Raw genomic sequence first — 23,885 nt, 5'->3', positions numbered from 1 at the left:
GCATCCTATTCATTGCTTTCGGTTATTCGGTCATTAAAGAGCTCACGAATACATGCATTATATATACAGGGTGGCAACTGAGAGCGCAAGAACAGAAGCGGCAAGTGCCCAAACTCCAGAGCCGTGCGCACTCTCTGTCGCACCAGACTTGCTGTGATTATAGCCAATATTCTGCGAGTTGTTTTGGAACCCAACAGTCTTCAGCCAAACAGGGGTGGCGCTGTTATTCACCAGATCATCGGAGTGGTATGCGTCCAAAGAGCCCGAGAATGACATGTGAATCTTGCCAGGCACTGCCAGACCATCTTCATTGAAACTGGCATTCCCAACCGGTGTGGACTCAAAGTAGCCGTCGATGGTCAGGTTGGCTGTTTCAGCGTCAAATTGCATGCTGAGCACTGGGTCGGGGTAGGAAGTGTTGAAGCCCAGGGACTTCCACAGCTTCTGGTTGATCAGGTTGCCGGTCCACTTGACAACGTCGCTGGAATTGCAGTTGGTCATGTTCCAGTCCAACGGAGTCTCCCCATAGTATGAGGTCAGGGTGCTGGAGAGGTTATAAGGTGCCTGTTGGGTTTTCTCGAGGGTGAGGTTGAAGTTGGGCTTGACATAGGAGACCGCCGTCGCGGTATAGTCGGGCCTATATCCTGTCAACAAGAGCTCCAACAACAGCGCCAGCTGCAAGAACTTACGTGGAAGAAAATAATGACCACTGATTATCGGCGATGTTCGTGGGCTCGCTGTCGAGATACAAGGGGCCGTTCTCGGGCCACACGACCAAAAAGGCATTGACCGGGTTGTTGCCCAGATTATATTGGTCCCGCTCGGTGATGGCGAGGATCGTGTCGAAGGTGAAAGTGAACTTTTGGTTGCGAATGTTGGAGCATCCGGTCTCGTTCGCGGCGTCGCCGCCATAGGGAGTGTATTCGACCTGCATGGTTCCATTGTAGTATCTGCGTCGGATGTCAGTCTAGCAGCCAAGAATGGCCCGGTGAGCTTAAATCCAAGTAGCACTGACGATCCGACCCAATAATAGATCGAGCCTAATCCTTTGACCGAGGCCGGTCGGAAATTCAACGAGGGATCATTCCCATCGCCGCGCACATTCAGCCCAGAGGCGGAGGAAAGACCGCATAGCGCAATCTGCAGGATCTGAGAGGCGCGCATTTGGGTGAAACGGCCTCGTGAGAGTCGAAGTCGACTTTGCTGGAGATCCGGGGATCCGGGAATCCATCTTCTTTAAAACCATTGCTTACGGATTGAGGCTCCTCGGCCAGCGAAGCCCGTCTGGGAACCCCGAGCGCACCGGGGCGCATTAATGACTGGATTGGAGCTAGCGTTGAAAAGACTGAGCCAGCCAGAAGCATCGAAGGCCCTGAGATGGGAGGAACGGTCCCTGCCAAGCGGCGTGGTGGCGTCTAGCGCGCGTTGCGATTGGAGCGCGGGCGCCGCCGGTCTCGATGTAGTTAAGCGAGTCTTAGAGTCTCATCTCATTGAGGAGTCAAGGCGAGAGCGAGCAAATTAGCGAGCTGGATTTTCCTAGAACCCTGGGCCCGTTCTTCCGTGGTTGTAGCCGGGGCTCCAAGCGAATTGAAGTGGATTGTTCTGATCGAGCTCGTGCCTAGGGAGTGTCTGGAGATCGTGCTAGCAAAGTCAAGCTTTCGGGAAGTGAATTAAACGTTTCAGAGAAGACGACTTGGTTGCGATCCTTGTCTTGTCAGACAAGTGGCGGCTTGTCCGAGACGCAGACTTTGCAACGTCCGTTGTGGGGGCCGAAGGATTCGATATCACACCAGCCGACTTTTCCAACTGATTCCAGCAGTCGACACATAACTATATCGAAGTATGGATCGCGATACCGCAGGGAGGAGGGCTTGGTACAGATGCATCTGAGAAGGGTTGCAAAGAAAGGTGGAATTAAATTATGTCCAGTTCAAACGAGCGCTTATAGTCAGGATATCCGCCCTTCCTTCACAGGATGCAATCCCATTATACCCCTGAATCATACTGGGTCACATCATCTGCATGGACGTAGTGGTCCCAGTTTCTGCATGTGCGGTTGAGTGTCGCATAGTCAAACTCGATCTCGGGTGCCCGCTCAAGCAGCTGCACGGCGAAACCCTCGGAGGTGTGCCAGGCAATGTGGCAATGCATCAGCCAGACCTATCATGGGGATGAGTTGTTAATGTATGATCATAAAGATATTTGACGGGGAAGGACTTACACCGGGGTTGTTGGTCTTCAGGGCAATCACCACGTATCCACTTGCAGGCAGCATGACAACGTCTCTGCGCGGCGCGTTTACGAGGGTGAGGCTGTCGGTCATCGACGAATCAAAGTTGCCATAACCGGAGTTCAGCACCCAAAAGTCGTGTCCGTGAAGATGCATCGGGTGGTCTTGGGCAAAGGGCGAATGGATCACCATGTACACCCATTTCTCGGCACCCGGCAGGTGAATGACGCGCTGCTTAGCAAGCCAGGTTCGGTTGCCCTCTGCGACCTGCAACAGAGTAGGATACTCCCATTGGGTGTGAAAGCTCGTCTTGTTCATCAGCCACAGCAGCGCATTGTCAGTCACCTGGACTTGGACGTTCTCGTCGTCGCTGTAGGCGTACGTGTCCGAGGCGTTGATCGCAAGGTACGGCACGAGGTTGGAGGGATCCTCATCCGCACAGGAGTCCGTGTAGCTGTATGCCGACGTGGTTGGATCTGCAGTGGAAGAGCCGTAGCGAATGATACCCTTGACCTTGTCGGTCGCGTCGCTCTCGGAGCAGGCGGATTGGGGAATCGCACGGAGCCAGAAGTTCCCACTGGTCAGCTGCTTTGCCGTGACGATGACATCGTAGCGCTGGCCCATGCCGATGCTGAGCTGCGTGGTGTTGAAAGGGACGATGGGGACAAAGTCGTTGGCGATGACTTCGAGGGTGTGGTTGTCGATCATGAATCGGAAGTGCTGGTCGGCCGCTGCATTCAACACTCGCATGCGATATCGGGTCCCCGGGGTGAACGTCGTGGACCAACGCGATCCGGTCGTTCCCCAGACGTTGGTTCCATTGATCAAACCGTTAGGCGCACTCGGAGGGCCACCAGTCGCTGCCTTGAGGACCAATTGATCGGCCGTTGCCTTTGTTCATCAGCACGTCCCTTAGTTCCCTCGCGAAGAAGGGCGGGTTCGTCCACTTACATGATACCAGTCGTTCAAGAAGACGTGACCGAGATCAACGTCGTAGTTGGCAGTGGCTGGTCCGTTGATGATGATTCCACCAAACACTCCATCCCAAGCCTGGACGTAGAAATGCGAGTGATACCACCCAGTGCCGTATTCCACCGCGCGCCAGCGATAGGTGTAGGAATCCCCGGGGGCAATGGGACACTGGGTGATGCTAGGAACACCGTCCATGGCATCGGTCCAATTCTGGCGGATGCCGTGGAAATGCAGACCGGTGCCGTTGGATTGCAAAGAGTTTTTGACGTGCACAACTATCCATGGTGGTTAGTTCATCCAGCACACATTCTCGCAATCGTCTTCCACCTACCAACCGTGTCGCCCCAGTCGGCGATAATGGTGGGACCTGGGAACGATCCATTGATGAGCTGCACAGGCATCTCGACGCCATCGGGCGCTGCGGTCGTGTTTTCGACATTGAACCAGTACTCGCGCACGACGCCAGTATCAGGCACCTGGTCGTAGTAGTTGGTCGACAGATCAAATCCGTCCCTCCAGCATGCTCGGTTTGAGGGGCTGTTCACACATCCTGTACTTCGCGGATGCTGGAGAGGCACTGACGCTCCCAGGATACCGGGCAATGCAGCGAGTGATGAGATGAGAAAAGAAGATAGACGCATCTTGACTGGTCACCGATCTTTCGACGGTCAATCTGCAGAACGAGTGACTAGAGGTCAGATGGGCGTGAAATAAAGAGCGACGCAGAGCGAGTACTTTGAAAAAGCCCCGATGTCACTCTGCCCTAGTTTATAACTCGAGGTTAGATGCAGTAGGGCAGGACGCGCAGTCGTCTTGGACGCTCAGCCATGCATTCGTTTTTTTCCACTGACCGGCTAATCGACTTGAACTTCCCCACAAGCCACGATCGTCGTGCCCGACTACTTTTCTGGAGCGATGGTGGGATTAGTGGTACGGTTCACTATGGCGGGCCCTGGCTTGTCCGAACGCGGGTCATCTAGAAAAGCTAGATATCAAGGTTCTAGGCCTAGACACTCGTCCTTTGAGTCGATCCATCTAGCAAAGTGAGAACTTCGCATGCGCAGGATGTCTTGAACGGAGTATAGATGACTCCCAGCCTACGCAAGTTGGTTGACTGCCTCGCGATAAGCCCATCGAAGAACTGCTACAAAGCCCCCTATCGACATTCTTGGCGTCGGAACTAGACTAGACTCACATCGGCATTTGTCTCTAGAACGGGACGGCTCGTGGCGATCTGAGATTCCAAGCCTTTGCAGTCACTGCTGGGAGGCAACCCGACGGCTATCTATAGATCATAGGGCAAGTTTCGGGATCTAGCCTGCACGCTATCTATAGCCATCTCTGGCCCGCTCGCCCAGTCCCACTAGGTCACCCTTTTTTTGAGCTAAATCAGAGGAACGAATCAGTGATAAAGGGCGTGAAACGAAGGGACTTGGCGGTGCAGTGGCTGACGAAGAAGATTCATCACCACACACGTAGGACTAGGACGGCGCCAAGAGTCTCGGAACTAACTATGTGGAGTAGAATCGTAGACCAGCCATTCGCACTCCAGGAGAATCCTGATTTTGCTCCACTTCGCGATCCCGCCGAGTATGCCCCGAGCCTTGTTCTACGCTTGATCGGCACGTCCTACGTATACCCTTGGACATGGCAGAACTCAATTCTAGCCTTATCACTGACTGCTAATAGGGACTATGGACTGCGTAGTCAGCGTACTAGATCGCCGACCACTTGCGGCTCTCGACAACGGCGGGGCCCCTTTTTGCAAGATAGATTTACAATGTCGTTGCGGGATTGAATTTTGGGTTCATTTTTATCTGTAATCTTTTAGTTTCCATCTTGTCCTGCCGGACTGCAAGATTCACTCGGCCAGTTCCTCCCCTTTTTGACTCTCGTCCAGGCTGTCGTGTGGTGTTGGTGGTTTGGTGCATTCCATCATTCAACGATCCAAAATGCGTCTGCAAGCATTTTTCTCCCTTCTGTTCCTACAGGTTGGCCTTGGGGCAGCCTACCACCAGCATGCGAAACGCGGTGCCGAAACCAACGCCACTCTCTACGCCTACGGCACCAACTCTTCGTCCTGGCCAATTGCATACGGGGTTGACGATGGTATGCCCAAGTACGCTTCCGCCTATTCGGTTTGGACTAACAGCATCATTGTGGCCCAGGCCATCTATACATCACCCAGGACCCAACAAACACTGATGCCAACCTCATCCCGTTGAAATGGGACCTGGCCAGCATTACCGGTGAATGCTGGATCGCGAACGCCACGTTTGTCAACGGCACCAAGGCCGGCTCCATGTATATCATGGATCGCAAGAATTACGCCGTCGGTGTTATTCCCATCACCAGAGCCGCTTACGTGAACGGGACTGTGTCGGGCTTTGCTCTGTTCGCCTCGCAGCTGGTTTTCAACAACAACAGTCTCCTGGAGGCCCAGTTCTGGGCCAAGGAGACGAGTGTCGACAAAGTTTATGCTTTGACTTGGACAGTGGATGATAGCTCACCAAATGGTGCTTTTCCTGTGGTTGTGAAAGGATCGGAAGACTCGTGATAGAGCCGGTCAACGGGGAATTTTGCGTGGATTGAGCGACCAGTCCGGGTCAGAGTCTGGCTCCTGGCCTGGTCTTATTGTCTCAGCTTTTATTTCAAAACGTGGACGTCTAGTGTTTTCTACCAGTGACCACTACTTTGGAACTTTAATAAACTTGATTTTAACTAAAGACACCATTCACTTGCAATCTACGGTCCCTTGGGGTTAGATTCAGATCCAAGCATCAGAAAACATATTAAGCCCTCAAGTGGCAACAAGGGAAAGGGCGAAGATGAGGAATGACAAGTGCAGTAGCTCAAATTTGAATCAATCATTTCTATCACCTGAATAAAACATACGATAGAGGGTCAATAATCTATGAGCTACCACCATAAATGTTACCACTTGTACGTCGTGGATATCCTACCATGATAAGTCATAATCATGGCCAAGACGATGAAGCCAAAGACGAGACAAGTAGTCACCAGCGACAAAACGGCAACACATAGACTGGGATCGGAAACAGAATTGTCTTACTGACTGTTGTCTTGGTCCACAACACCTTTGGCCACCATGCCAGTCAAGGATTTGATTTTGGTTCTCTATTTTGCGCCCGTCTTTTGCGCCTTCCTCGCCTTCGCTTCAGCATTGGCCTTCTTCCAGCTGCCTTCGTAGTGATGCGACACAAGCGCATCCCCCTGGTCTGTGGGATACCCATTCTGAGCCGCCGCAAAAGACACTCCCGGCATGATCAACACATCGCCAACCAGTTTCGGTCGCTTAATACCCGAGAAGTCGCGATCGTCCACTTCCCGACCCAAGAGCTTGCCCAGACTTTCCATTAGCGCGATCGTCATGATCTTGGGCCCAGTCACATTGACCACATCAATCGGAAGCATGTCGAGCGTGAGATCTTCAACCTGCACACCGTTGGCGGCCGCGATGTCCCTGATGGTGGCGACGACAGAATCCACAATCACGAGTAGATTGCGTGAGGATTTCTTCGCCATAAACACCCAGTTGCAGAACTGGGATGCCACCTCTGTGCCTGGGCCGTGCCATTCCACATCAAACTCCAACCCAACAACCATATCGATGTTCTGGTTCTGGTATTTCGGCGGAACCCAGTCCGTGACGTTCTTCTCGCAAGTGACATCCAGGTCGCTCCACACGCCACCCTTGGCGAGTATGATCAAGTAACGGAGGAGATCGGCGCGCAAGATCGGGATCGGGAGGGATTCGTACACGTCGACGATGTCTGGCCGGGTCTTGGAAAAGTGCTCCCGAACAAAGGATGTGCTCGACTGGTCGGTCAGAAGTTCTTGGCGGTAGAATGGGTTCTTCTTTGTCCAACTATCGACCCATTCACGTTGTGTCGCTGAAAGAGACTCGGTTCGGGCTGAGTGCCAGATTTTGGTCGGAAATGCCATTGTGGTGTCGGAAACTGGACTTTCTGGTTTGGGCATTACTGGAAACTGAGGCTGCTGGGTTGTTAAGCCTAGGAGTAGTTGACGTGTTGATTCCCAGGTCCTGCTCAAAGAGTAAAAGAGTGCGGTGAAAGTGATCACAGCGACGACCAAACGCACAAAGCGTGAAGTCCTCAGGACCTGCAGCGGCAACATCGGGAGAAACACGTTCAGGAAATAGAGCTGTTCGGTGGGTATGCGAGAAGATGGATGCAGAGGATGATAGAACACCCGTTGGTGGTACAGGATACAAGCTCCCTTAATTTAACAAAGAAAATAGAATGGATGGAGTTTTGACCTATCACTGGAGCTTCAAAGTGTTTATAGAGGAAGTTTGGCTAGCAAAGTGTTCCAGGATTTCAGGAGGGACAGCGTCCTGCGGCCTTTGGGGAGCTGTCCTCAGATATCGCTTTCAGAATGATACGGCCTTGGTATCACTTCTAATTGTGAAATATGGATAGATCAGGCCAAATGGATGCATAATACTATTGGTTGCTTTCGCAAATTTATATATAGAAATACGAAGTGGATATAGTATCCTGAATTGTCAACCCAAGTTGAGCAATCTACAACCCGACTCTCCGGCCTTAAAAGAAGAAAAAAAGAAAAAACGGCAGTCATCATTCTTTAAAGACAGCATTCTTGTATAAACCAAATTCTCCAAACATACACTACCCAGTCAGCCGCTTCACTGCACATATCAGCCAAGTCTCATTCCTGTATTTATCCCCTGATAACTTCCCCGCCGACTATAAATATACACTTTAAATCCGTCGCCGACACATTTACCCCTCAGTGCACCCCTAGCGGTCCACCCAGTATATGTGACAAGTCCACTCAATTACCTGTTAAACTCTTCGAGAGTGAGGCAGTGCTGAGTGGCTAGGCTCAGGCGACCAGTATCTAGGTAAGGCACGCCATTAACGAAGATCCTGCATATTCTAGGGCAAGGTCTACCTATGATAGGCAGGTGGTTTGCAGAACCTTTGGGGCCACATTCAATCTTGCAGGGTCTACTCGTCTGGTCAGTGGATGCGGCTTCCTTGAGATGTTTTTTCTGTCATGGCCGGCGAATGTATTAGACTGTGTCACCTCCAAATTGATAGGGCGCCTGAAAATCATGTTAATAGACATGTATCTTGGTGGAAGGCAGAGAGATTATGATAAACCCATGAAAACATGATAATCATCAGCACCTAAAAGCCAATGCTGGTGCCATGGAGATTGATTCGTGTACATTCAAAATAGATGCATCCACTCCGATGGAACATAATGCAAGTACAAGCAGTGAAGGAACGAATGCTCAGGACGCTTAGAATATATTTCGTAATCCATCCCAGCTCTTCCTGAATCGACCTTTGGGGGGAATTGTGTTGAGCGGCTTGAGAATCTGAAAGCTGCAGAGCAACTCCTTAGAGATTGACATAATCCCACCACAATTATCGAATTCACCGGTATACTGATGACAGAGCGTTAGAGGGGGGCTATCAAGGGCGTTCACCAGTGAAACTCACATTCGGCGCCGAGAATACCGTCACTAACGACCGGTTATTGAAAAACTCATAACCGTCTTCCACTACTGCATGTGCCCGGCATATCAAATCAAAATTGTGTGTTTGAAGGAATCGCTTGATCGGCCCCCTTCCAAATCGGCAGCTAACACCGCGGTCATTAGGCCTCCAGTCGTCCGGGATGTTATCCGGATCACTCCACAGGAGGTCATTCAACAGCCCGTAGTCAGGGACTTCAACGGGGCGCTCGATCGCTCGGATGTCATCGATATGGGACAGGCGAGGAGAGAGACCGCCGTGGACACAGAAGATCTTATCTGCGACCACCGCGGCAATGGGTAGACAGTTGAAAGTGTCGATGAAGATCTTCCAAATCCTGAGACTTGACCGACGCTTGCACTCGTCGTAGAATCCGTATACTCGCGTGACGTTAGCGCACTCGTGGTTACCTCGCAGCAGGAAGAAGTTCTCCGGGTACTTGAGTTTGTAGCAAAGCAGCAACAGAATAGTCTCTAAGCTTTGCTTTCCCCGGTCGACGTAGTCCCCTAAGAAAAGGTAGTTTGTGGCAGGAGGATAGCCGCACATAGCGAAGAGTCGGAGGAGGTCGGTATATTGGCCGTGAATGTCGCCCACGATCTTGACAGGGGCGGACAATTCCAGAAGGACCGGTTGGGACAGGAAAAGTTCTCGACTGTTGGAACAGATATTGTCGATTTCTGTGGGAGTCAGGCAGATGCTCTTGGTGGCTTTACCGGATAGTCCAGCCTCGAGCAGCCGCGCGATCATGCCGTCCAAATCCAGGTTTCCCAGTCTCGGGGACCGGGGAGTCTCCAAAGCACCGATCGACACAAAGTCCAGAACGGGCTTGAGTTGATTTTGTTTCTTGATCAGGATGGACTCATAGACTTGTGCCGTGATGGTCAAGAACTTATCGGCGGGTAGGGTTTCTACCGGGAGCTCGAGTTGGGTCGGATCCCGTTTCTCGTCGGATATTTCACCATGTGGCCCCGGATGTGAGTTGAGATGTTCAATTTGTGGATCTTTGAGCGGTGATTTGAATATGGGAGCGGCTGTATCGACAGTAGAAGGGTCGGCGGTGATGACATGGTTGAACGTGTTGTTGAGCTTCTTATTGAGCCGAGGATCCTGGGAGCCGGCGGCGCTCTTCGATGGCACTTCCAACTCTAAATAAACCAAATCAGCGCTATTTAATACGAACAATATTCTATCTTAGAGATGTACCTCGTTGCTCCTGGGGCTGTTGATTCGACTGCATTCGCAGCGAGTTGGAAGTTCGCTCGAGATGATCGATTGTTTCGACTAGCTCCTTGTAGAGTTGGGGGATCTGGGTGACATCGTCGACATGCGCAACATCAATCTCAGTCTCGTCAGAAATATATTTGTTTCCTTCGTGCTGATGCTCCTGTTGGAGAATGCCTTGAATCTCCTGGAGCAATTGTTGCAATCTCCCCAGACGCGCCTCCATCTCCATCGCCAGTGGCTGATCTCCAGTCGACGAAGTGGCTAGCGGTTCCTGATCTCGATTCTCATCGCGACCAACCCACGTCTGGAATCGAATAAGCTCGTCGTTCCACAACTTGGAAGATACCTCATTTTCATGGCGCTCGAGACCCTTAGATGCTATCACGTCTTTGAACTTGTGGAGGTGGTCCCTTCGCAACTCCGAAAGGGCCGCCATGACAGCTGTAGATGGATGAAGGTGGGAAAGACCAAGCAGACTGATTTATGAACGACGAACCACTCCTTCACAGTTAGCTTTGCCAATCGCTTATAATCGCACCATTGGCTCCAGGGCTGCCTGCTCTGCCAAGCTGGGCTGGATCCATGCGGGGTTAAAAATGGCGAATGGGCGAGGCAAGACGTGCAACACTGCCCGAACGCCCAGAACCCCGAGCTATGAATGATCTGGATGATCGTATGAGTCATTCCTACTGCTATCCAAGGTCTGTTTCCTTTGATATTTATCGGTCGATCGGATCTTCCTCGTGAGCGCATGCCCATATCCGGTATCTACACCACCACCCAAGCTCCCTGGATCGCCTCAAAGCTGAAGATCCAGAGCAAGGTTCGAGCCAAGAGGCTTGGCAGTGCAAGCTCAGAAGAGTGCAGAAAATCATTCACTCATTACGTTTCATTGAGGTCGGAGTGGAGCGCCCAAACTTCACTCTACTTTCACATGAGAATCCCGGTAGATCAACCGGCGATAGCAGCTTATGAATGCTGACGACCCTTCCAAATTTCCATCGCCACCCATTTCTCACTTCTTGTTTAGCCAGTTGAGAGATCTCCTTCTCTGTGGAGCTTCGTTGATCCCCGTCGGCGCAGTTGGTGGAGATGTTCGTTTCTCCAGACACCCCCGGATATCTCGGGAGAGACCCATAAAAAGTCAGCCTGGGACCACCAAGTGGCAAAAGCTAGTCTAGGCGCAATATTCAGAAGAGCCAGATTATGAAAGTAGGGGCGCCGCCGCAGATAGTTGTCAGCGTCGGTGGATCAATCCCATTGTTCTGAATTTACGGCCACGGATCGACTAGGATCACCTATCAAACACTCTCTCATATTCAGGATTCTCATGGTTCCTCCACTGGTGCCACTCTGGCTGTTTCTTCCCCCAATAGTTCTTCCCTTCTCTGCTCTAGTCCAACCAGATGCTTTCTTAGCCGCGCTATCTCGGTGTCCAATTCAGATGCCGAGGCCAGTCGATACTTGAGCATAAGAATGGCAGCGGAGATGAGAAGAAGACCAATAGACACTAAATATGACCATTGTCCGACCTGCTGGGGATTTTCCTGTTGGGGTCCATCGTTGTAAATGGACCATTCGATCCATGCGACGAACGCGACGATCGTCAACGGGCTGACAATCATGCTGAAAAGAAGTCCAACCAGAATTGCAACGTCTGTCAGGACGCGCAGCAAGGCTTTGGTAAACTTCATTGTCAAGATCGGTCGCAGGCGGTCCCAGCAGGAGCGTCGGTCTCCTGTCATGGCCTAGGTTTGTCGAAATTGGAATACAGCGCTTGCTTGCACGGTGTATTCGAGTGTCACTATTACTACCCCTGAGGCCCTACCAGAGTTCGGCAAAGCTATCCGAAGGAATTCACTTCTTGCGTCTACCCTATGGGAGCTCAATATCCCAGATTTCTCAGATTTCGCTAGTTACTCCATCACGGGTGGCCACTACAGTCGCACCCTCTGTCCCGAGGTCCTAGACAGTTTCACAGAGAATGAAGACCAGCTAGAATTCTGGAAGGACGAGCTAGACAATGCAGACACATATGCTTGGCTCGCATTTGTTCTTCCTGCTCTTTCTAATCTGAAACATCTTGATCTGTTCTGGAACTGTTCCAATAGCGATCTCGTCATCGAGGCGGTATCTCGAATGACACAAAAAGCCTCAAATTCATGGAAGCCTCGGTCATTGCAACGACTAAAGAAACTCACGGTGAGAATCTGGGATGACTACGAGCGCTCTCCAGCACGAGAACTCATCCCGTTTCTTTAACTCCCAGCAATGTGAGCCTTGCACCTCAGTGGCGTACACGAGGAACCGACAGATATGGATCAACATATTCGACCTGCTACGGAGCCACAGACAGGACTTTCGACTGTGCGTAAGATTGTTTTGCATGGGTCCAACTGCAGGTATGGAGCGGTCGAGCTCATCACCTCATGTGCCAATCTTGAAAATACTTCGAGTATCAACACAGTAACTTAGCAATTTACGAAGAAGCCTATTGGAGCTATCGGTGCCAGCCATTCCACAAAACTCTGTCCACCCAGAAACACAGTTTGAAGGTTTTGCGACTGAATGACGTCGGGATCACCAAGTTCCTCGCAGATATTGACTGCGAGGCTCTTGAGCGCCGGGAAGCCGAAGACCAGGCGTTTTTTGGAAGCTTAGTGGATTTCACGACGCTACGAGAGCTCCGCATGCCGGTGCGCAATTTGCTGGATTCCAAGAATGGCCAGGAGCGGAGCCAGTCGCTCCGAGATATTCTTCCGCCAAATATTGAGTTACTTTGGCTGGCCAAGACTGACATGACGGAGTACACTATGCTCGAGTCTCAGCTTCGAGGTTTGCTAGAAGTTCGCGCTCACGATTTCCCCTCCTTGCGTAAGATCGTGCTGCAGTTCTATCAGATGGAGTTGCTTCCTGGGGAACAAGAATGGCAGTGGAAGAAGAAGAACTGGGGGGTGGCCGAGTCCTCGAAGGAGGCATTTGCACATGTGTAAAGAATTTGCGAAAATCAGGGTGTTGAATTTGGCTTTGCTAACGAGATAACTCATTGGTCCGTTCAAAGAACGGGATAATCCTTCTTCTGAAGCCGAGTCAAATCTTTTATATATACGTTGTGAAGTATATCATATTTCTCCATTTTCTGTTTTCCGGGATTGCCTGGTCTCGCTAGACCTCTTGCGGATGCTGATTGCCCACACTATTGGTGATAATGCACAGTATGAACTTGGCTAGGTGTATCTGGGCTGGCCACCTGTTAGGAAGAGGCTACAAGATTGCCGAACTATTAGAAATACGAAGAGAGCTCTTACAGCTAAGAGACTCGCATAGGCGCTTTGGGTGAGAAAATGAAATAGGATGCCTATAGATGGACATTAGTGCTCGGGGACTAATTCAAGACAGGGATTGGAAGGCTAGGCTTTCGTAGACAGTCTGCCTATAATAGCCCCAAGACTCGTACAGACAGTAAACTTGATTAAATGAAACCTGCTTATGACAACAGTGCATATTCTGTGGTCTCCACTCAATTGTCAAACGGCCACAAATTATCCGAGACAGTCCGTTCTTGTCCGCAACAGGCAAGTTGGTCAAGAACTTTGGGTTTGGCTTTCCGCAAGAGCGCCTTTGTCTGGTCATACTGGTCATGCCGAACAATTCCCTTCTCCGGCCAGAAATCGCCGAGTGACTCTTTCAGTTCACCTAATAACTCCATTCCCCGAATCGCGCCAGCAACATCATTCTCAAGGGACTGAATCTCACTGGCAGAAAGCTGAAGCGGAAATGGAGGATACCCAAAAGCTTGAACACTCGGGATATTTGACCATTCTTCTTCTAGCTCCATGACAGTCGCTCGATATAATGCCTCGCCATCGACGAGTAGATTCTGTGCAAGAAGTAACAAATCAAAACAACGTGTCTGGCGGAATTCCATAGCTTTGTAGAGCGTCGGGTTGTCAAGAGATATAAGGGTCTTGTATAACGCAGAGAGAGACATCTTGAAATAGAGACTTTTAGCTTCGTGTTGCTCGGCAAGCGACAGTTTATCGAGATTCTTAGGATAATCTGGCGGCCTAAGGCTATTGATCTGGGGGCCATCATAGTCCAAGAAACATGGCTGTCGGGCATGATCGAATAAAGGCAGTATTTCAGTTGATTGCCAATCTATAATACCCAAAATTTCCGTTGGACATTCGGGATTGACAAATATATTTTCGGTATGAAGATCGCCATGCCAAAGGAAGGGAGCCGCAATAGACTGGTTCGTCGGTAGGAGATATTGCACTAGCTGAAGGTAGCTATGCACTGCATCTAGCTTCTTTGATCGGGATGGGCAATATGTTCGAGGTCCACAAAGAGTCACAGGTGATCGGGGAAGTTCTGCAATATTTTGGATGCAGGCAATCTCTCGAAATCCAACCGCACGCCGATACTGGAGAGCGCTATCCCCTAAGCCTCATGTAAGTAGGGAATCATGTTGTAGAAATAGAAAGGTAGCTCACAAGGACCACGATCAAAATCAATCCCAATCCTCGAATGATCCACTTGATCTCTCCCTGTAGATGGTCCGATAGCAAAACGAGGTTCCTTGGTTGGAATGCCATGAGTGTTTACTAAAAAGCACTCTGCATTATGGGTAAGATCAGGTGAATAGTAAAGGCTGCCGTATTTTGTGAAAGAGGTAGACATCCAAGACTTCTGATATCTCGACATCGCTTTCACAATTTCGAGGCGGCTTTCAATCTCCATCCCCGGCCAGAAATTGCTAAGCTGAGCCCCTTCGGCCTTTTCCATGATTATGTATTCAGCGCCAACAGAGGTCTGTTTTGCTTTGGAACACCAAGCAAGGACACGTGGAACAGGAGTACCAAGTATATTTCGCATCTGTGACAAATAAGTACTAGTTGTCTGGGCACTGGGATACGTATAGCTTACAAAGTCCATTGTGGCGACCTCACTCGCTGTCGTATAATGTGCCTGCCCAGCGTTGGGATTTGGCACCTTTCCCACAACCTGAGCACCATTTCCCATGGTGAAAAGAAAAGATTTGTTGAACATGCCATCTGGGAATTTTTCAACTTGAATACATTCTTCTGCGCCAACTGAGTCCGCGGCGAGTTTTGCAAGCTCATTCATATCAAAATGCACCTGACGAATAGCGAGCTGGTGTTTTTCTTCTGAAACAAAGCGGCCCCTGGTGTAGTTGAAGAAGTCGTCGACGGAGTTCCAGTCTTTGTGGAATGATCTGCTTAAGGCTTTTCTGGGTCGAATCCACGGAGGCTTTATCCTGCGAGAAAGGGTAGACGGAAGCAAAAGCCTGTACGTCATGGTGGAAGAAACTGCTCTCTTTCTTCGTGTGGTGGTCCTGGTTGAGGAGTCCAAGGGGTTAAATAACACAGATCATGTGTATGTCCAGTGGTGTCGGAATGAGTGTGTGGAGACTCGCATTAATAGTTTATCCTTTCCAAGCCCCTAAATTAGCAGATTGGGCGAAATAGCAACTCAGACTTCTCCTTGATTTCTCGGGTCCCCTCCTTTTCTGACAAGTGGGAACTCCGCTATAAGTCCGGATGAATCGCATGTTCTCACCTTTCGGGCATTCCTGCAGATCATAACCCCTCCATTTACCCGTCTGACTCTCATAATATATACCCATCGGCCAAAGTCAGCATACTGGCGTGGCCAATGATGGAGAATATCAAATTCTGTTCAAGGGCGAGGTGGTGCATGACACCGACGAATTGACTGAATATGAATTCCTAGCTTGCTTTCAAGTGACACCTCTTTTCAGATTATCAGTTCTCATGTATTGTCTGCATATTTATTTTTGGGTCTACTACCTAGGTAGTCGTAAACGCTGTCATTGTGAGCCAGTCCGCCTACATCCTTCTTTCGCGTCCCTTGTATAATATCCACTACACGTTCACTCGAAGTTCATCAACTCAGTCCATTCTTCTCTGCAAGTGGTATGTATCATCCTACGATGCGATTATCACCATTTATCGCTGGCAGTATCCTCCATCGACGACCAAGGCAGTTCCAGTGACAAATGAACTCCGACCACCAGCCAAATAAAGTACACCGTCCGCAATCTCCCTTGGGGATCCCATTCGCTGCATCGGCACAGAGCTTGCTACCTTCTCCTCCATCACCTTGAGAATCGCAGGTTGCGTAGTCAAAGGTGTTTCCGTGTACCCTGGGCAAATAGCATTGATCCGAAGGCCATCTTTGGCATAATCTTCCGAAGCAGTCCTCGTCAGGCCAAGAACACCGTGCTTCGATACGGCATATGCGGTGGACATAGGGACCCCCACCACTGCCTGGATGGATGCGAAATTCACGATCGAGCCCCGCTGAAGCGGTCGTCCGTCAATGCTTGATCGAATCGGTTCTTGTTTCAACATGACCTTCGCAGCGGCGCGGAACACAAAGAAGGAGCCGCTCAGGTTGACATCCATAATGCGCTGCCAGTCTGCAGTCTCGGCAAAGGCTGCTCCTCCTGGGTGCTTCATCGCAATGCCCGCGGCGTTGACGACATAGTCGAGGCGACCGAATTTGACCGCCACCTCGGACATGACTCTATCAACCTCGTTCTCGTCTGAGATGTTTGTCGAATAGGTTTCGAGGTGAATCGGCTTCTCTCTATTTTGCTTGGTGCATTGCTCCTCGATCTCTGCCTTGACGGTTGACAGAGCTTCCAGGTTCAGGTCCAGGAGAGCTATTCCAGCAGCACCTTCGCTGGCGAATGCTAGCGAGCAGGCCCGTCCAATGCCTGAAGCGGCTCCAGTAATTAAGGCGAACCCAGGGACATCCATGATTTCTTCCTGGACGCAAGGTGGATTTCAAGCGGTTGGAATATAGGTAAGGGTTTTATGGCAGGTTTCGTTGTATATTTTGTTCAATCTCACTTCAGGTGCCAATTTATATCTTTCTCAAGTATCTCAAGAGCGGGCAAGTAGCACTTCTTCCTATGTCCACTTGGCGCTGTACTTCCGGGTAAACCTGCCACGTCGGGGAGACTTGCTCGATCTGTCGTAACGCGATAACAGCCAGGAAGCCAGACGCCGTGTCACCCTATCATCTAGAAATAGAGAGGATATCATTGATAATCAAGGGATCAGTCTAAAATCTTCAAGTCACCCACAGACAATAGACCTCATGGTCGAGTCTCGAACAACCTGTCTAAATATTGCACTAACAGTCTCTATGCGTAGATCGCTTGGAGGGATGGTTACAAATTAATGTGAAGATCAAAGTATTAACAACACTTGGAGCGTTGTAGCTATCAAAGAACTCCTTGTAGTCCTCAGGCAAATGCCAATCCTTTCCATCCCCCCAGCCTACAGTCTTTGCACTTCTTACGATACTCCACTGCACTTCCGGTATACCTGGCCACTGTCCTCTCGCTCTTCCCATGAACGTTTCTATTAACCCCTGTAAGCCAGCTATCCACCTCATTGGCCAGAGCCCCCTCGCTGCACGCAAACACATGAGTCGTCCATTCATCCACGGCGTGTTTGGTGGCCTCGACGTAGGTATAGTCATTGTCCTTGCAGAACTGTAACAGCTCCACGACAACATCAACGGCATGCTCGATACTTCTCGGGATGTTCCCAAACGGCTGATGGGGACCCAGCACCATGAACATGTTTGGCATTGCTTCGGCGGTAATCCCGAGGAACGTCCGAGGTTTATGATCAACCCAGACAGCTCGTGGATCTTCTGCACTGGTCGCAATCAGCGGTCGGTCATCTTTCCCGTGCCACTCGACGTCACTGAAGGCGCCGGTAATGGCGTTGAATCCCGTAGCACAGATCAGCACATCGAGTTCATGCTCTGTTCCGTCCGACGTGAGCAGGCCTCTTCTGGTCGCGCGCACAAAGGGTGTCTCGCGAAGATTCACCAAGTGGACCTTGGGATCGTTATACACCTCGAAATAACCGCTTTCGAGTGGTATGCGTCGCAGGCCAAAGCCATGGTCTTTCGGAATCAGATGCTCAGCCACCCGAGGATCGCTGACTCGCGCTCGGATCTTGTCTGCGATGAAGTCCGAGTATAGTTTATTTGCTGCACGGTCGGTATAGGTGTCGCTGAAAGTCCCAAGCCACTTGCCAAATCCAGGTTCGGAGTATAACTTCTCCCATAGAGCGACGCGCTCTTCTTGGGTGACCTCGGACGACTTCCGAGGATCGGCTTTGTGCAGAAAACAGGATGGAGTCTCAGCGCATTGCCGGAATATATGGTCGTAGTTTGCGCGAACCTCGTCCATTTGCTGAACTGAAATGAGAGTGTTCCGAAGTGGAGCGGACCAATTCGCAGTGCGCTGAAAAACGGTGAGAGACTGGATAGACTGCTTAGAGACCTCGGTGATAGTTTGAATCCCCGTCGCACCAGTTCCGATCACGCCAATCCGCTTGTCTATAAAATCGCGAGATATGTCTAGGTCCTTTGGCCATCTCGAGGTGTGGAAGAGACGGCCCTCGAACTTCTCGATATCAGGAATCGCGGGAAGTGTTGGGGAAGACAGGACGCCCACACAGCTAATGAAGAATCGAGTGCGATACGTGTTGCCCGCTTCATCCACAAACTTCCACGTCCGTTCCTGGTCTTCCCAGTGGGCGCTTTTGACTCTTGTGTTGAACTGTATGCCGTCGCGAAGGTTGTGTTTGTCGCAGACTCGCTCGATATATTTGAGTGTCTCCGGCTGTGGCGAGAATGTTTCTTTCCAGTGCCACTCATTCAGCAGATCGCGGTCCCAAGAGAATTGATAGGAGACGGATTCTGAATCGAAACGTGCTCCAGGATAGCGGTTCCAGTACCATGTCCCGCCCACACCAGAGCCGGCTTCGATGACTTTGACAGTCCAGTCCGGAAATCGCTGGCGGATATGATGCAGACTGCAGATTCCGGACAAACCGGCACCAATGATCAGGATATCATAGCGAGAGTCTGCCGAATCCATGGTGGGTGTAGATGAACAGACACAGACTCGTTCTTCCACATGTTTCATTTCCCAGCTCCAAGTCTTTATACCGATTGGCCTCCAAAGAGCATGCGCTGGGCATCGACGCGAGGCATCGGCTCAAGGCAAGTTTCGGCTGTTGTTTCTCAACACATGGCCCAGACTCATGGACATGCTGGACACATCCTGGGTGACCTCCCATGTCTGGAGATAGTGGCACCGGGGTACGTAGGTGTCTAGAGACGATCCGGCAGTGAAGATAAAGCGAACAGGCAAGTCATCCCGCCTTATCTCTCCCACTCCACTTGCCCGTTAAGATGCGCCCCTCGCCCTCGGTCTTTTGACTCTCTTCCACTTGCCTCACAACATCATCTCCCGGCAAATTGATCGGCCAGCTGTCTTGGTGCTCAAAGGGCACAGGCGCTGTGAGCCTAGATAGGCAATAGGCGCATGCACGACATCAGATCCACCCGGGCAACCACGATGAGAGCTTCCAGTTCAACCAGTCGCAGCCGCTCATTGAGTGGATGTGAGACGTGCCGGCGTCGACATACGAAATGTGATGAGCGCCGCCCATCCTGTATGGCGTGTGAGAAACACGGTGTTGCTTGCGAGGGATACGAGATCCGTTTAGTGTTTGACGCGTCGGACGACGTCAACTTGCGATGCCGTCGGCCTCTTTTCACGGTGGAAACACGGCAGGAAATGAGCGAGGTGCTCACAGCCAGTGTTGATCCAAACAGCGTAGACTGGTTCCTGGCGCAGGTGGACGAGAGTTGTGACAGGCTGAATGAGGAGGACTGCTCGAATTTCATGACTGAACGCGGCCCTTTCGGGGCTTTTCGCATCTCTGATGTTAATTCCGCTATTTCTTCTGTCTTGCAGTCCCCGGTCCTCCTTTCCAGTCAAGAGTTTCCCTCGGACTCGCCAGCAGATGTTGTAACAACCGATAATATGGGTTGCTTCTCCGACGACCCCCTGATGGAATGTCTCCTGTGGGACTTTGGATTGTCCTTCGGAAATCAGCATGATGGTTTCTTCAACACAGACCCATCGCCATTACCGTATTTCGATGAAATCAATATGTCTCTGGTACCTCGGGCAGTGACTGCGGTGGATTCAATATCGTCGCTCGTATCGCCATCTCTACCTACTCTTGCTCCCGACAGAACAACATTTCTCCTAACCCTCTACAGACAGAGGGTTGTCAGGTTCTTCTCCCCCGTATCCTGCCAGAAAACCCCTTGGCAGATTCTCCATGTGCCGATAGCGATGGAAACATTCGCGCAGTTGACCATGGGAGAGTTTGCTGTTCCTGCCAGAATGTGCATCTTTTATAGTATTTTAGCAGTTGCGGCATTTGCTTTACCACAGCTGGTCTCGGAGGAATGTCATCAAACATGGCGGATTCAAGGCGAGGCTTTCATTGCCCAGGCGCAAGCCCATTTAACCATGGCGCTGCGTGACTCATCTTCTCCCTCGAAGAGGGTCAAGTACAAAGACATGCTCATCGCTTTTCTTTGCATGGCGACGGCTTGGGTAAGTAATATTATATGGCGCATCCCTTCCTACGGATCTATGATATATTGAATCCCGGCCCAGGCATATCAAGGCAACGAACGACGTATCGAATGCTGCTTCCTAGACTGCGAGCAGTGGATCCTATCGCGCGGCGTCATCAAGCCCAAGAAATCACGTAAAGTCCGTCTTTTGCATCACTGCTACTTATGCTCTCGTGTCTTTTACGAGAGCACATCCGTCTGCCGCAAGCCAGTCTTCCCAGCGAACAACCCATCCGCGCGGTTTTTCCGCCGGCAGCAGTGGGCCGATCGGTTTGAGCAAAGAATGAATGAACAGAAGGAATGCACTGTGGCCGAGAACGACATGCATTTTGACGTTCCGGGCCGATGGGATAGCTCGATGTATCCCGAAATCTACGGGATTCCGGAGCCGCTCCTGGTTTCGATCGCCCATATCACCCGCCTCGCCAATGAGAAGGAGCTATCGAGTACAAGTCGTGATGAGCATTGCCTCGACCTGAAGGAATTCTTTCGAAGGGCACGCAGTCTGGAAAAATATATCTGCGCCTGGCAGCCACCTGTTTACAAAAGTGAAGGTCCTACCGGACAAGATGGGTTGTCTCAACAGCAGCACGATCTTATCATCAACAACATGATCATTGCGATGCATAAAGCCCTCCTGATCTTTTTCTATCGGAGGATATATGGCACTGATCCCACAATCCTTCAGGAATATGTCAGGCAGGTCAGAAAGCTGCTGGTACAGTGTGACCAATGGGACGTGGCCGCGGTGCATTTATCTACGAGTTTCGTGTGGATCACATTCATCGCGTCATGCGAGGCTATTGATCCAGATTCCCAGGTCTGGTTCGGTGATTGGTTCGACGCCGCTGCAAGGAAAAGCAACGTGGAAGTCTTCCACATTGCCAAGCGAACAGCTCAAGAGGTCTGGAGGAGAAGGAAAGCAGGGGTCGATACCAGCTGGCCTACCGTTTTACAGGAAACACGGCAGAATCTCTTTTATCTCTAATGTTACTCGAGATTACGATATGGCCAGCAGTCAGTGCCGATCTCGAGATATCCAAACAGATGCAACTTAGTCCGCAATATCTACGCAGCTGTCTCGGAAACTTTCCTTTCCCATCGAAATCTTCGGTATCTACATCTACTGCCATGCATCTGCGATTGAGTTTAATATGGAATAATACATGCGGGGGTGAAGATAAGGGATTGAATCCATTGATTGGTCTTCTACCAATCGCCTACCGCGGGGTGACTTGCCTTGTTGGCGGCGATCAACCGCGGCAGCCTTTCGCTGCCGCCTCACGGCTAGACTGCGCATAGAGTCAATGGATTGTTCCCCTGCATAAATAAGTTCCATTCGAACGACAGTTACGACGATATTTTATCGAGCATACATTTGTCCATCACCATCATGGGCATTGCCGGAACCGAGAAGCTAGCATCTGCTGATGCCAAAACCATGGAAGCAAAAGACACAGAACCTGCCTATGGCGAGGGCCAGGTCTTCGAAAGACCGGCTCAGGGCACTCGAAGAGGTATCAAGTCCAGACATGTTCAAATGCTAGCCATTGGAGGAGCGATTGGGACAAGTCTCTTCGTGGGTACAGGAGAAGCCCTTGCTGTGGCCGGTCCTGCACTGCTTCTCCTCGCCTACCTCACCATCTGCGTCTTGGTCTACGGGATATTCACCGCGATGTGTGAAATCAACACACTATTACCTCTTCCTGGAGTCTCACCGGCTTATTACGCTACCCGCTTCGTGTCGCCTAGTCTCGGATTTGCTTTGGGGTGGCTATACTGGTACTCCTTCGGGATTATCGTCGCCTACGAGATCACGGCATCCGCCGTCGTCATCAGCTACTGGCCCAACGACGTCCCTATTGCTGCACTCATCACCGTCATGCTGGTTGTGATCGTGGCTCTCAATTTTGCCCCTGTCCAAGTCTATGGGGAGACTGAGTTCTGGTTCGCATCACTGAAGGTGCTGCTGATCATCGGCCTCCTCATTCTGTCCTTCATTCTGTTCTGGGGTGGCGGGCCAGACCATCGAAGACTCGGATTTCATTATTGGAAGGACCCTGGAGCGATGAATACCTATTTGGTGTCAGGAGACACAGGCCGCTTCTGCGCATATCTCTATGTGCTATGCTATTCGGTCTTCTCTTTCAACTTCACACCAGAGCTGATTGTGATTTCCTCGGGTGAGATGGAAAACCCCCGAAAGAGCCTACCGAGAGCAGTCAAGATGTGCTTTTACCGGCTGCTCATCTTCTACATCGGCGCGGTCCTAGCCATGGGTGTCATCTGCCCGAGCAATGCATCCGGGTTAACGAATGCATCCGGCGTGGCCGCCTCACCCTTCGTCATCGGCATACGAACCGCCGGAATCCACGGCCTAGACAGTGTGATCAATGCGGTGATAATCACATCGGCCTTGTCCTCGGGCAACTCGTACCTCTACATGTGCAGCCGATCTCTCTATGCCCTGGCCATGGCAGGAAAAGCGCCCAAGATATTTACCCGCTGCAACCGCTGGGGACTTCCCTACTACGCAGTATCTGCGAGCTCGCTGTTCGCACTCCTGGCCTACATGAACTGTGCCAGCAGCCCGGCGACCGTCTTCAACTGGTTTGTGAGCCTGACGAACACGGCTGGGTTTATCTCTTGGATCTGTTGCTGTGTGATCTTCCACCAATTCCGCAAGGCGTGTCGATCACGATCAATCGCACCGACTGACCTCCCATATACCAGCCGCTCTCAGCCATATCTGGTGTGGATTGCAACGGTTGGCTTCCCTATACTGCTGCTGTGTAATGGGTTCTACGTATTCTTTCATGGGCACTGGTCGGTATCGGACTTTTTGACTGCTTATGTTGGCTTATTTGTCTTCTTGGTACTATATCTAGGCCATCGCCTAGCTCACTGGAAGGACGCTTGGATGTTTAGGCCGGAGGAGGTTGATTTGACAACGGGCGTCGATGAAATGAATTCACTGGAGTATATGGAGAGCATTGACACTGATACACAATACAGGGCCTGGAAGATACTAAGCTACCTATGGGATTAGTCGGGTTTGATCGTTCTTGTTGGCGTGCTATTTGCGAGAAGTTCATAATTTACAACAGTGGAATGAGTCTGTAGTTGTTAGATTATAGCTATCCTGTTAAAGTCTGTATATTCAGCCCACTCTATGCTACGCCAGGAGGTTTCCCGAGGGGCTTCAAACGGCCATTAACGTCAGCACCTATAAGTGTCTCCCAGTAAGTATACTGTGATTGGCCGTTAACACGATGTATGAGCAGAACTTTTGCGTCTCTCGCCTCGGCCAAGTTGGTTATATGAACGATGACACTATCAGGAGGAAGTTGGGCAAATGTATCTCCATCTTCAAGTCCTGGGTTATATAA

The 23,885-nt window shown here is 50.8% G+C and overlaps 12 protein-coding genes across 12 annotated transcripts; 4 read left to right on the top strand and 8 right to left on the bottom strand.

Annotated features, from left to right (window-relative positions):
- Nucleotides 1-57: 57 nt before the first annotated feature.
- On the bottom strand, nt 58-934 carry N7459_000921 (uncharacterized protein; the record flags this gene model as incomplete). The annotated part of the gene is made up of 2 exons (XM_056940106.1): nt 58-637; nt 690-934. The coding sequence occupies 2 exons, from the start codon at nt 932-934 to the stop codon at nt 58-60; spliced, it is 825 nt and encodes a 274-aa protein (XP_056804386.1).
- Nucleotides 935-1,986: 1,052 nt separating this feature from the next.
- N7459_000920 (uncharacterized protein) lies at nt 1,987-3,843 on the bottom strand (the record flags this gene model as incomplete). The annotated part of the gene is made up of 4 exons (XM_056940105.1): nt 1,987-2,160; nt 2,222-3,121; nt 3,182-3,477; nt 3,534-3,843. The coding sequence occupies 4 exons, from the start codon at nt 3,841-3,843 to the stop codon at nt 1,987-1,989; spliced, it is 1,680 nt and encodes a 559-aa protein (XP_056804385.1).
- A 1,311-nt stretch (nt 3,844-5,154) lies between these two features.
- N7459_000919 (uncharacterized protein) lies at nt 5,155-5,759 on the top strand (the record flags this gene model as incomplete). Its single annotated transcript, XM_056940104.1, has 2 exons — nt 5,155-5,311; nt 5,371-5,759. 2 exons carry the CDS (start codon nt 5,155-5,157, stop codon nt 5,757-5,759), a joined length of 546 nt encoding a protein of 181 aa, XP_056804384.1.
- Nucleotides 5,760-6,340: 581 nt separating this feature from the next.
- On the bottom strand, nt 6,341-7,360 carry N7459_000918 (glycosyltransferase family 32 protein; the record flags this gene model as incomplete). The annotated part of the gene is made up of 2 exons (XM_056940103.1): nt 6,341-7,206; nt 7,252-7,360. 2 exons carry the CDS (start codon nt 7,358-7,360, stop codon nt 6,341-6,343), a joined length of 975 nt encoding a protein of 324 aa, XP_056804383.1.
- Nucleotides 7,361-8,516: 1,156 nt separating this feature from the next.
- N7459_000917 (Z-like Ser/Thr protein phosphatase) lies at nt 8,517-10,414 on the bottom strand (the record flags this gene model as incomplete). Its single annotated transcript, XM_056940102.1, has 3 exons — nt 8,517-8,663; nt 8,719-9,899; nt 9,958-10,414. 3 exons carry the CDS (start codon nt 10,412-10,414, stop codon nt 8,517-8,519), a joined length of 1,785 nt encoding a protein of 594 aa, XP_056804382.1.
- Nucleotides 10,415-11,306: 892 nt separating this feature from the next.
- Nucleotides 11,307-11,723, bottom strand: N7459_000916 (uncharacterized protein; the record flags this gene model as incomplete). The annotated part of the gene is made up of 1 exon (XM_056940101.1): nt 11,307-11,723. The coding sequence occupies one exon, from the start codon at nt 11,721-11,723 to the stop codon at nt 11,307-11,309; it is 417 nt and encodes a 138-aa protein (XP_056804381.1).
- A 571-nt stretch (nt 11,724-12,294) lies between these two features.
- On the top strand, nt 12,295-12,971 carry N7459_000915 (uncharacterized protein; the record flags this gene model as incomplete). The annotated part of the gene is made up of 2 exons (XM_056940100.1): nt 12,295-12,380; nt 12,446-12,971. 2 exons carry the CDS (start codon nt 12,295-12,297, stop codon nt 12,969-12,971), a joined length of 612 nt encoding a protein of 203 aa, XP_056804380.1.
- Nucleotides 12,972-13,498: 527 nt separating this feature from the next.
- N7459_000914 (phosphotransferase family protein) lies at nt 13,499-15,108 on the bottom strand (the record flags this gene model as incomplete). The annotated part of the gene is made up of 3 exons (XM_056940099.1): nt 13,499-14,421; nt 14,475-14,856; nt 14,908-15,108. 3 exons carry the CDS (start codon nt 15,106-15,108, stop codon nt 13,499-13,501), a joined length of 1,506 nt encoding a protein of 501 aa, XP_056804379.1.
- An 863-nt stretch (nt 15,109-15,971) lies between these two features.
- On the bottom strand, nt 15,972-16,787 carry N7459_000913 (SDR family NAD(P)-dependent oxidoreductase; the record flags this gene model as incomplete). The annotated part of the gene is made up of 1 exon (XM_056940098.1): nt 15,972-16,787. One exon carries the CDS (start codon nt 16,785-16,787, stop codon nt 15,972-15,974), a length of 816 nt encoding a protein of 271 aa, XP_056804378.1.
- Nucleotides 16,788-17,278: 491 nt separating this feature from the next.
- Nucleotides 17,279-18,934, bottom strand: N7459_000912 (flavin-containing monooxygenase; the record flags this gene model as incomplete). Its single annotated transcript, XM_056940097.1, has 1 exon — nt 17,279-18,934. The coding sequence occupies one exon, from the start codon at nt 18,932-18,934 to the stop codon at nt 17,279-17,281; it is 1,656 nt and encodes a 551-aa protein (XP_056804377.1).
- A 483-nt stretch (nt 18,935-19,417) lies between these two features.
- N7459_000911 (Zn(II)2Cys6 transcription factor) lies at nt 19,418-21,484 on the top strand (the record flags this gene model as incomplete). Its single annotated transcript, XM_056940096.1, has 2 exons — nt 19,418-20,473; nt 20,537-21,484. 2 exons carry the CDS (start codon nt 19,418-19,420, stop codon nt 21,482-21,484), a joined length of 2,004 nt encoding a protein of 667 aa, XP_056804376.1.
- A 405-nt stretch (nt 21,485-21,889) lies between these two features.
- N7459_000910 (uncharacterized protein) lies at nt 21,890-23,545 on the top strand (the record flags this gene model as incomplete). Its single annotated transcript, XM_056940095.1, has 1 exon — nt 21,890-23,545. The coding sequence occupies one exon, from the start codon at nt 21,890-21,892 to the stop codon at nt 23,543-23,545; it is 1,656 nt and encodes a 551-aa protein (XP_056804375.1).
- Nucleotides 23,546-23,885: the final 340 nt, after the last annotated feature.

The sequence above is a fragment of the Penicillium hispanicum genome (assembly GCF_028827665.1).
Source record: "Penicillium hispanicum strain IBT 35686 chromosome Unknown utg000001l_segment0_segment0, whole genome shotgun sequence".
Lineage (NCBI taxonomy): Eukaryota > Fungi > Ascomycota > Eurotiomycetes > Eurotiales > Aspergillaceae > Penicillium > Penicillium hispanicum.
This window is presented reverse-complemented; position numbering and strand designations above follow the sequence as displayed.